The sequence below is a fragment of the Phyllostomus hastatus genome, unplaced genomic scaffold (genome assembly GCF_019186645.2).
Source record: "Phyllostomus hastatus isolate PE091 unplaced genomic scaffold, TTU_PhHast_1.1 phas_contig_133, whole genome shotgun sequence".
In the NCBI taxonomy this organism is placed as follows: Eukaryota; Metazoa; Chordata; class Mammalia; order Chiroptera; family Phyllostomidae; genus Phyllostomus; species Phyllostomus hastatus.
Genome location: NW_025333577.1, coordinates 2,170,645 through 2,181,987, shown reverse-complemented (window position 1 = coordinate 2,181,987; position 11,343 = coordinate 2,170,645). Strand labels below are relative to the sequence as shown.

The 11,343-nt window shown below is 41.9% G+C and overlaps 1 protein-coding gene across 3 annotated transcripts; it reads right to left on the bottom strand.

Moving 5' to 3' along the window:
* Positions 1-339: 339 nt before the first annotated feature.
* On the bottom strand, positions 340-11,128 carry LOC123826837 (zinc finger protein 883-like). 3 transcript variants are annotated; one of them, XM_045851012.1, is made up of 3 exons: positions 10,991-11,128; positions 9,511-9,637; positions 340-3,801 (listed from the first exon to the last, which is right to left on the bottom strand). In XM_045851012.1, exons 1-3 carry the CDS (start codon positions 11,021-11,023, stop codon positions 1,637-1,639), a joined length of 2,325 nt encoding a protein of 774 aa, XP_045706968.1. In that variant the 5' UTR covers positions 11,024-11,128; the 3' UTR covers positions 340-1,636. The 3 variants fall into 3 exon arrangements, with proteins under 3 accessions (XP_045706968.1, XP_045706979.1, XP_045706988.1); XM_045851023.1 differs by lacking the exon at positions 10,991-11,128 and having other exon boundaries at positions 9,436-9,633; XM_045851032.1 differs by lacking the exons at positions 9,511-9,637; positions 10,991-11,128 and adding an exon at positions 9,304-9,433.
* Positions 11,129-11,343: the final 215 nt, after the last annotated feature.

Genomic DNA, 11,343 nt, shown 5'->3' with positions numbered 1-11,343 from the left:
TTGAGGCAGACATCACTGAGTAGCTATGGGAATCCACAAAACCTTTTGATTATTTTTGTTTTTTCTCACAGTGATGTCAGCTACACAAGATGACAATGTCTGGGGTTCCTCAGATCTGTGTACACTCATCACACAGTCATGGTCACAGAAATAATTCTGGGTGCACATTTGGAAGAGGCACATTCCACCTAGCTGGCTGCAGTCCCCTCCAATCCCTAATAAACACTCTTTTTGCACCAACTATGGTTTTCCCTGGATCCAGTTTTTCCACTAGTGACTATTGGGGTGGCCAGTGATGTGAGCTGTGAAAGAATTCACGGAGTAGAAAGCACAGAGAGCAAAACTTTTATTTACTTTTCAAGAAGGAAAGGGGCTGGTGGGAAGAGATACACCAGCAGGGAAATGGAGGGGCTTTAAGTTTTTATTCAGTGATAAAGAGAAGGGAGCTATAGCTGGATAGTCATGACAATTAGTTGTAAATCAGCTTTCAGGCTGACTGTGCAGCTTCAGTTTGTATTGCTGTTGTCTTTGTGTTCAGGGTTCAGGTGCTCTGGTCTTGTATGTCTTGTTTGTTTAAGTTTTAAAACATTTGTGTGGGGGATATTTCTCAGTAATCTATTCAGTCCTGATAATAGAGGCTCAGAGAAACAATAGTTAATTACATCTGGCAGACTCAAAGGAAGAGAAGTAGCTAGTGCTGGTAGAGAGCTCTTGAAAGGGGCTTTGTTTTTGTCCTTTCAGTGACTCTAGTCCAATGAATTGTGGATGTCAGGGCACAAGACTTTCTGTAGACCGGGGGAAGATATACTCTCAACAGTGCTAATAACCATGCTACTCTCACAAGTGCCTGAGGTTCTCAACCTGTCTTCTTCTCAGTCATCTTAAAGACTCCTAAAACACAGAGCACCCAAATCAGGGCCAGAAAGCCCTTCAGTCCTTCCTAGGAAGCTGTGGACAGCTATGCAAATTTGGCCAAAATTGGCCAGTTATTTTCTGCCATCATACAGGCCCTCGGTAAGCAGAGAAAGATTAAGACCCCTAAAAAGTTGTTTACCTCTTCATGTTTATAGACTCCAAATCAGTTTATGAAAAGAACAACCAAAATTAAAGAAACTTAAAACAATAAGGCCTTGATTATTGTACAAGTCAAAGCAATGTGCAACTGGCACTTCCCAAGTTCATGAACTAGAAACTGAAAAACCTCATCACAAGTATCACATGAGATGAAAACATCCCTGAAAAATTAGTAATTTCTATGCAAGTGGTACTCACAATATTCTCAGGGTCAACAAACACACAGACACACTTCCATGTACAAATTAAACATATAAGAAAAAGCTAACCCCCTGGAGGCTCCAGTCATTTCTATTTTGCTACAACATTCATGAGACCAGAGGTCAGCTTCCCTGAGCACATTAGGGTGTTGAATGACACAAACTCTGTGGATCTGCCCTGTGACAGAGGTGAAAAGACTTTAGCCATGGAATGTAGCTGCAACATAAACCTAGGAATAGCCATTCAGAAAGTGCAACATATTTACACACACTTCCCATATAAATGAAGTCTATGGGAAATCTCCCCACTATGCATATTCATATGTAAGAGTCTGAATTCAGATGGCTGCTCAAAAATTGCCTCAAGGTTTGTTACACAGAACAGAAACTTGTACAGTCCCAGCACATTGTTTTTCTCCAGTGTGAACTCTCTGATGATAATAAAGTTTAGACCTGGTAATAAAAGATTTCCCACATTCACTGCACTTATAAGGCCTTTCTCCGGTGTGACCTCTCCGGTGTCGACTGAATTGGGCAGTATCCCTAAATGACTTTCCACATTCACCACACTCATAAGGCCTTTCTCCTGTGTGGCCTCGATGATGATAACGGAGGGCAGAGCTACTGGTAAAAGATTTCTCACATTCACTGCACTCATAAGGCCTTTCTCCTGTGTGAACTCTCTGGTGTAGACTTAACTGGAAACTACGCCTAAATGACTTTCCACATTCACTGCACTCATAAGGTCTATCTCCTGTATGGACGCTCTGATGATAATGAAGTTTAGAATTACTGATAAAAGATTTCCCACATTCACCACACTCATAAGGCCTTTCTCCTGTGTGAACTCTCCAGTGTAGATTTAATTGGGAACTACCCCTAAATGACTTCCCACATTCACTGCATTCATAAGGCCTTTCTCCTGTGTGACCTCGCTGATGAAAACGGAGGGCAGAGCTTGTGGCAAAAGATTTCTCACATTCACTGCATTCATAAGGCCTTTCCCCTGTGTGAACTCTCTCATGACAACGGAGGTTAGAAATACAAGCAAAAGATTTTCCACACTGACTGCATTTGTAAGTCCCTGTTCCTGTATGAACTCTCTGATGGTAATAAAGGGTGTGCGGACGGGTAAAGGATTTCCCACATTCATTGCACTCATAGGGCCTTTCTCCAGTGTGCACTCTCTGATGAAAACAAAGGTTTTGGCGGGAGGTAAAAGATTTCCCACATTCATTGCATTCATAAGGCCTTTGGCCTGTGTGAATTTTTTGATGATAACGAAGGCTGTTATTCCGGGTAAAAGATTTGCCACATTCACTGCATTCATAAGGCTTTTTTCCTGTGTGAACTCTCTGATGATAATGGAGAGCAGAGTTAGTGTTAAAAGACTTCCCACATTCCCTGCACTCATTAGGCCTTTCTCCTGTGTGCACTCTCTGATGATAATGAAGGCTTCCTTTCCAGGTGAAACATTTCCCACATTCACTGCACTCATAAGGTCTTTCTCCAGAGTGAAGTCTTTGATGACAACGAAAGTTGTAAATCCTAGTAAAAGATTTCCCACATTCACTACACTCATAAGGCCTTGCTCCTGTGTGAGAGCTTTGATGATAACTGAGAGCAGCAACAGAGATAAAAGATTTTTCACAGTCAGTACACTTATAAGGTTTTTCTCCACTTTGAACTCTCTGAGACTGATTAAACACTGAGCTATGGCTAAATGACTGAGTACATTCAGTACACATGTAATTGTTTTCTGCATTTTCCTGTCCCTTGGGATGAATGAGGACAGATTTGAGGCTTAAGAATTTTCCACATTTGTTGCACCTGAACTGCCTTGCTCCAGTATAAATTTTTTGATGCTCATGGAGGATTGAGGCTTCACTAAACGATTTTCCACTTTCACTATTCACAGGAAAGTTTTTTCCAGTGTGGCCTCTGCAGTGCGTGACAAATGAGGATTTGTACTTGAATGTTTTTCCACATTCACTGCACACAAAACACTGTCTTCCAGTATTAACAGCCTGGTCCTGAATAAGTATGTGTTGAGGGTTAAAGGCTTTCTTGCCTTCCTCTGAGGTGTACTGACTTTTTCTGTTTTGTAACGTTGCTTCCCACTGGGTCCCTGTGTTTGACTCCTTCACTTGGATGTTCTGTTGCTGCTCATTTCCCGAGCTAGCCAGGATGTCCTTCTCAACCTCACCACGGCTAAAGGGCTTCCCTGACACATGGATTCTACAGTTCTTCACAAATGAGGCCCTGTCCACACTACTTCTGAAGGGTTTCTGTCCCATGTGCATGTCCCGGTGTCGGTGACACTTTGCACTGAAATGAAATCGTTTTGCACATGCCCCACACCACAGCATGTTTGGGCTCTGTTGTGTTCCATGTTGCTCAAACAAGCTGAAAATGTCTCTCAAGACTGTCCCACAACCCTCACAGGGGTGGCTCTTCTGGGGAGACGAAGCTGCCTTGGCATTCCTTGTCTGTGACACTTCTACATCCTCTGCTCCACAGCAGCAACCTAAACAAAAATAATGGTGGTGAATTACTTCAACTATAGAGAACAGAGAACTCCATCACACATACTTAGGTGTCACACGTAAGCAAGAATACACAAAATGTTCTTCAAAATGAGAAAGTTCAGTTGAAGAACTGGCTCACTGTTGTATGGTACTGGGCTTCTAAGTAACAAAATAATGGAAACTCCACCAGGGGAAGGATACTCCAACAGGACATGACACATGGAAGAGAAGCAGGGCTTACAATGCATTTCCTCTGCCAACAGCTTCCTGCACATCCTCCTCTGCTGCTGACGTGAGGCTGGTAGCAGCATGTACACAAGTTCATTACTATCCAATTGCAAGATATTAGCTGCTAAGGTCAATACACAGATTTGTGAACATCTCAGAGCACAACACAAGTGTCAATGTTGAAGAGTACTATAGAAAGAGGGGTGAGGGAAGGGGTAAAATGTGGGATCAATGGAGATGGAAATATCCCCGGGATGGAAATCACAATGGAAGTGACCAGTAGTAGAACTGAGAGGTTGACAAAGTATCTAAGCAGGAAAAGAAAGTATAGAATGGTGTGGCTACTGGCAATGACATGAAAACTCTGGTTGAACAAAGACAGGTTCCTGGTATGATTTGAACAAGGTCCTCACTCACAATCTCCACAGCTGTCACTCACCAGGACCACACCCCCTGTCAGCACACTTTGCCGTGGCTGAGGAAATACCCATCCTGTGGCACTTCCCCAAAAGGCCTAGCAGAGTAGCTAAACAGAACATAAATGATACAAGGAAAAATCAGAAAGACTGAATGGCCAGGAATGTGTCAGAGCAACACAGCCTACAATGTACCCAGAAAATAAATCTAAGTGAGTCACATCAGCATGATGGTGAAAGAAACTAGCCTTTGTTACCAACAACGAAATACTAACACAGTTATCTACAAACAAAATTGATCCTTCAATGGCTTAATAGTATGATTAAGATAGAACTGCAGCTCTGACTGGTGTGGTCGAGTACACTGAGTGGTGGCCTTTGGACCAAAAGGTCTTTGGTTTGATTCCCAGTCAGGGCACATGACTGTGTTGAGGGCCAGGTCCCCAGTTGGTGGCGTGCGAGAGGCAACCATCGATACACCTCTCACACATTGATGTTTCTCTCCCTTTCTTTCTCCCTCCCTTCCCCTCTCTCTAAAAATAATAAAAATAAAAAATATAAAACTGCAACATAATGCAGGGGGAGAAAGAGCAATAACCACACAAATAAAAAATAATAAGGCTTTGGTCAAGACTCTCGGTTGTTTAGATTATCAGACAGATATGCCAGACTTGTGAGTTTCATAACTGGTCAGGGCACGTATAAGAAGCAACCAATGGAAAAAAAAAAAAAAGAAGCAACCAATGAATGCATAAAAAAGTGGAACAATACATCTATGTTTTTTCTCTCTCTCTCTTACTCTCTTGCTCTAAAAGAAATCAATAAATAAATACCATTAGGTATGGAAGGTATATACTTCAATATCAAAAGGGCCATACATGATAACTCACAGCTACCAGCACATTCACCAGTGACAAGGTAAACACTTTTTCTCTTAAAATAAATTTAAAAAAATTCAACTAATAAAACTCTTCATAAACAACTGTAAAAAAACAAACAAACAAAAACCACTTTTTCTCTAAGATCGGGAACAAGTGAAGGATGCACACCCTAACCATGGCTTTTCAAAATAGTACTGGATGTTCTAGCTCAAACAAGAAGGCAGGAAAGAGAAATGAGACTCTCAAAATTTAAAAACAGTAAAACTTCCAGTATTTACAGTGACATGATCTCATATAAAGGGAATCCTAAAACCTCCACCCCCACCCAAACACACACATGCTAGAATGAATAAGCCTGGTAAATTTGTAGAACCCAAACCACATACAAAAATCAGCTGATCTGTGCACTAACAACAAAGTAACTAAGAAATTAAGAAATCAATCTCATTTACCAAATAAGATTAAAAACAGTAAAACACTTAGGAACAGAGTTCATCAACAAGGTGAGTGATCTGGACTCTAAAACCTATAAGACAGTGATGAAAGAAACTAAGAAAAGTAACAAATTAATAAAAAGACATCCTATGTCCTTGGATTGGAAGAATTATTAAATTATCTCTAATTGGAGCAACCTAATGATTCAATGCAACCTTTACCAAAATCCAATGGCATTTTTGCCAGAAATAAACAAAGAATCCTAAAATTCAAACCACAAATGATCTGTATAGTCAAAGCAATTTTGAGCAAGATGATCAAATGGTAGAGTCAGAGGTATCATACTTCATGACTTAAACCATATTATAAAAATAACAGTAATCAAAACAGACACAAATTAGACACACAGACCTAAGAAAGAGAATATAGACAGCACAGAAATAAACTCACATATGTGGTCAACTACTCTTTGACAAGCACATCAACAACACGCCGCAATAAGGAAAGGGTTGGTTCTGCAATAAATGGTGTTGACAAAACCAGATATGCTCCTGCAAGGAAAGACGCTAGATTCCTACCTTACCCTACTCACAAAAATTAACTCAAAATGCATCAAAATCTTAAATGTAACAGATAAAAATGTAAAACTCCTTGGAAAAACAAAAGGCTTCTTGACATAGGTTTTGGCAGTGATTTTTTTGATGAAACAAAAGCAGACAACAAAGGCAAAAATAAATAAACCAGACCACATCAAACTAAACAGCTCCTGCATAGCAAAGAAAGCAATCAATAAAATGAAAGAGAGAAAATATTTGTAAATATTGTCTCATGAGGGCAATTATCTAAAATATATAAGATGCCCATCCAACTCAATAGTAAAAAAAGTAATAATAATAATCCAATTAAAAAATAGGCAAAGAACCTGAATAAATATTTTTGGATCTGAATAAAGATCCAAAAATGGACAGCCATTGCAGTACCTTGAACTCCATAGTGACGGTGCCAGGGCAAGTGTGAGCCAAGCAGGCACTTGGAAGACAGTGTGCTTGCTGAGGAAAAGTAATTAAACTTGGGCAAAGGAGATCCTAAGAAGCCAAGACAAAAAACATCAACATGTGCTTTCTTCATGCAAACTCGCCACGAGGAACACAAGAGTTTCAGTCAACTTCTCAGAGTTTTCAAAGAAGTGCTCAGAGAGGTGGAAGACCATGTCCACCAAAGAGGAAGGAAATTTGAAGACATGCCGAAGGCAGACAAGGCCCGTTATGAAAAGAAATCAGACCTTATATCCCTCCTAAAGGGGAAACAAAGAAGGAATTCAAGAATTCCAATGTCCCCAAAAGCTTCCTTCTGCCTTCTTGTTTTGCTCTGAGTACAAAATCAAAGGAGAGAATCCTGACCTGTCCGTTGGTGATGCTGCAGAGAAGCTGGGAGAGATGTGGAGTAATACTGCCACAGGTGGCAAGCAGCCTTACTAAAACTAAGGTGGCCAAGCTGAAGATGAAATACAAAAAGAATATTGCTCCAGACTGAGCTAAAAAAAACCTGAGGCGGTGAAAAGGAAGTCACCAAGACTGAAAAAAGCAAGAAAAATATGGAAAAGGAAGATGAGGAAGATAAAGGAGATGAGGAGAAGATGATAACGGTGAAGAAATTGGTTCTAGAGCAGTTAATTTTTCAGGTTTATAAAGCATTTAACATCCCTGTACACAATTGACTCTTTTTAAGGAAAAAAAAATTGAAATGTAGAGCTGTGTAAGATTTGTTTTTAAACTATACACTGTCTATTTTTGTATAGTTAACACACTACTGAATATGTCTTTAGATAGCCCTGTCCTGGTGGGGTTTTCTTAATGAAATCTTAATTTTTTTAAAGATTTTATTTATTTTTATAGACAGAAGGGAAGGGAGGGAAAAAGAGAGGGAGACAAAGAAACATCAACATGTGATTGCCTTTCACCCAACCCCTGTGGGGGACCTGGACTGCAACGCAGGCATGTGTCCTGACGGGGAATTGAACCAGCATTCTGGTGGTATTTTTAATAGCCATTATCCTTGTCTGATACAACATGGGGGTTGTAAATTGGCATGGACATTTGAAGCAGGTACTTCTTGGTGCACTGCACTAATAGGTTATACATGGGGATGGTAGTGTTTTCATCTTCAGGTGTTTCTGAGGTACCTTAGAAGAAATAATTGTTTTGTTAATGGATAGAACTCTGTAATTGCAAAAAAAAAGTTGCAGATGTTTCACTGACATTCTGAATGCTTCTAAAAAATACAACTTTTACATAAAAATCTAAAAAGGAATCTAAAAATGGTCAAACTATATAAAATATGTTCTTCCTCACTAATAAACAGAAAAATGCAATCAAAGCTACAATAATATTACCTCTCACCTGACAAATGGCTACTATCAAGAACAGAGGTAAGTGTTGGTGCAGGTGCATATATAAAGAAATGTGTGTATACTACAGTTGAAATGTAAAAAATAAACAACCAAAGAATGCTAAGAAACACGCCAAAATTATAGAAAAAGAATAAAATGCCAGGATCTGTGATGTAGGGGAAAATGGGAACCTGTCAGTCAAAGGTACAAATATTCTTTTATGAGTTCTGAGGATACATTTATGAGCATGGTAACTATAGATAATAATGTTATATAGTTGAAATTCACTAAGAGTAGACCTTAAACATTCTTTTTTTAAAAGATTTTATTTATTTATTTTTTAGAGAGGGAAGAGAGGGAGAAAGAGAGAGAGAGAAACATGAATGTGCGGTTGCTGGGGGTCATGGCCTGCAACCTAGGCATGTACCCTGACTGGGAATCGAGCCTGCAACACTTTGGTTCGCAGCCCGAGCTCAATCCACTGAGCTACGCCAGCCAGGGCCACCTTAAACATTCTTAGTATTAAAAAATAATGAGGTAGACCTCACCACATGACACAGTTTGTTTGGGCATCATACCATACACCACAAAGTTGCAAATTCAATTCCTGGTCAGTTTGTGGGTTCGATCCCTGGTTGAAGCAAATACAGGGGGCAACAGACTGATGATTATCTCACACTGACATTTCTCTCTCTCTGTCCCTTCCCCTTGCATTAAAATCACTAAACAATATTTCCTTGGGTAAGGATTAAAAAAACTAATAATAGTAAGAAATAATAATAAGTTAACTTTAGATGGTGATTATTAACCTTATTTTAACTTCACAGTGGTAATTATCTCACTATATATTTAAATTGAGCACATGGTACACTTTAATATATACAAGTTTATATCTCAACAAGGCTTAAAAAAAAAGGAAAACAGATTTAAACACTACATACTGTGCAAGTGTTAAAAGGAAGCTCCTGGTTCAATTAAGTAATGACCATGAAAACACCTGCAACTCCTGACCCAGGTAGGCAGGAGGAAATGACAGCTAAAAGAAGAACTCAAACCCTGGGATGCAGATGTGATGCGGATCTGGACACATTAACCCAGACACTGACAGGCCAAGTACTGTGAATCCACCAAGCTCAATGTAATAGTACTGACCTTGAATCCTTCCCTAAAAGGGTTCAGGACTGGGACTTCAGGGAGAGATGAGGGCAGTGCAAACACACCAGCCCTAGCAATACAGCAACTACCCAGAAAACTGGGGCAGAAAGCAGTGCCCGTGGTCCACACCTGAGCACTGAGAAAGGTCTTGGGGTAGATGGAGTAGAGTCTAGTCCGAGTCACTGGTGAGGCCGTGGGTCTTACCCAGAGAGGATATAAGTGAAAAGTTCTCCAGCATCACACGGAGGTACAGGCGTCTCTGAGCCTCATCAAGCAGCTTCCATTCCTCCCAGGAGAAGTGCACAGCAACATCCTCAAAGGTCACACTGGCCTGTTATCATGGGGACAGAAAAAAACATGAACATTCTGTGTGTGAGACCCACAACCCACCTCCCCGCACATCTACCCCACACCCAACCTTCTCTAAAGCTGCACACCTCAGAGGAATTCCACTGATGTCTGTCCCACCATCAGATCCCTTTTTATTCATTATTGTTCAGCCCTCAGCCTTATCAGGCAGGAAGGCAAAGAGATATAATCCAGTTCTGGTCCTGGCTTGTAGGGTCCCATCCACCCTGTCATTAATTTCCTTGGGAGTGTCTAGATTGTAACAGACACAGTCAAGTGCAGGCTCATGCTTCACCCTTCAGTGGCAAACACTAGGGTCCTCAGACAGTAATTCACACCACCTTTTTTTCAATAAGCACATCATTCTGTAGATTGTCCCTCTGACACCTTCAGTCCACCTGAGTTCCCACAGATATGCATTTGTGGAGAGGCTGCTTTGAAGGCCTCCTCTATACATCTGGCCCCTGCTTCAGTATTTGCCTCCCAGAAGCACATGTGAACTCCAGATGCCCATGACCCCCTTCCAGTGGTGTGCTGTACTCAGCAGCCACATAGGACTCTCTCCACTTTAAAACCCCAGTTCTGATGGTCTCCATGCCAGGCCCAGTGACACTAAAAAATGACTACATTTGCCCCAGACCTTAGAACCAACAAGCCTGTGACACCCTCCCGCTCACGCCAGTGATTGCCGTTAGTTTGTCACAAACAAACCCACCAACAATTCTACACGGGTTTGAAGTCTCTTTTGCTGACACTGGCTTTTCTGGTTTCCCTCCCTTAAAACCCCAGTTTTGAGCCGATTCACCACACCATTTACCTTACAGGAGAAACTCTCTATGGTCTCCATGGAGATGTCTCCATTGCCAGGCCCAGTGACACTCAAAACTGACCACATTTGCCCCTGACCTTAGCCACCAGCAACTGAGACAACAAACCCCATCACAGCACAGCACACACATAGGGTGGATCCTGCCCTAGTGAACAAGCAGAAGCTTTGCCCTCAGTGACACCTCACCTCAGTTACTTCCCTGCTTCCAGAACCATCACGTCCACTCGTCCCATTGAAGCTTTCCTCACCTGCCACACGGTTACCATGACCACCTCCATCCTTCACTTGTATTTCTGTGCGCAGCACCCTCATGTGGAGCATAGCAAGAAAAAACTCATCCCGCACCCTGCTCTTTCTGACCAAATAGCAACACCCGCAGGAGGGCCTGTATTCCGCCACCTAAACGCTGACCAACAGGGCCTGGCTGCAGGACCTGACTGGCGCCTCACACCCGGGTTGCAGGGCTAAGTGTAGTGAGGGAGCTGGTCACGGGAGGCGTGCACTCACCTCAGCAGGACGTCTCAGCTTGGCCGCTGCCATCAGACTGCGTGCGCGGAGATTGGCGGGAGAGTTTGCAGTGGACCAGGGGCGGGAGAGGTCCACTGATTCACAGCCTGTATGCCTCGCCTCACAACCTCAATAATGGCCACCAGTAAGGGAGCCCCGGAAGTCCCGCCCCAATGGAGTGAATCTCACGGAAATTTCATCCTCATCTGTAATTGCCCCAACTCACCACAGGATTTTATGGGTAGTGTAGTTTCCAGAGCTCTATATGCCACAGGGAAGGGAGTTCTCCAACCTGAGCAACTAGGATGTTTGCACTGGGAGGATCCTTGAAAGCACTGCTGGTACCTGGGGAG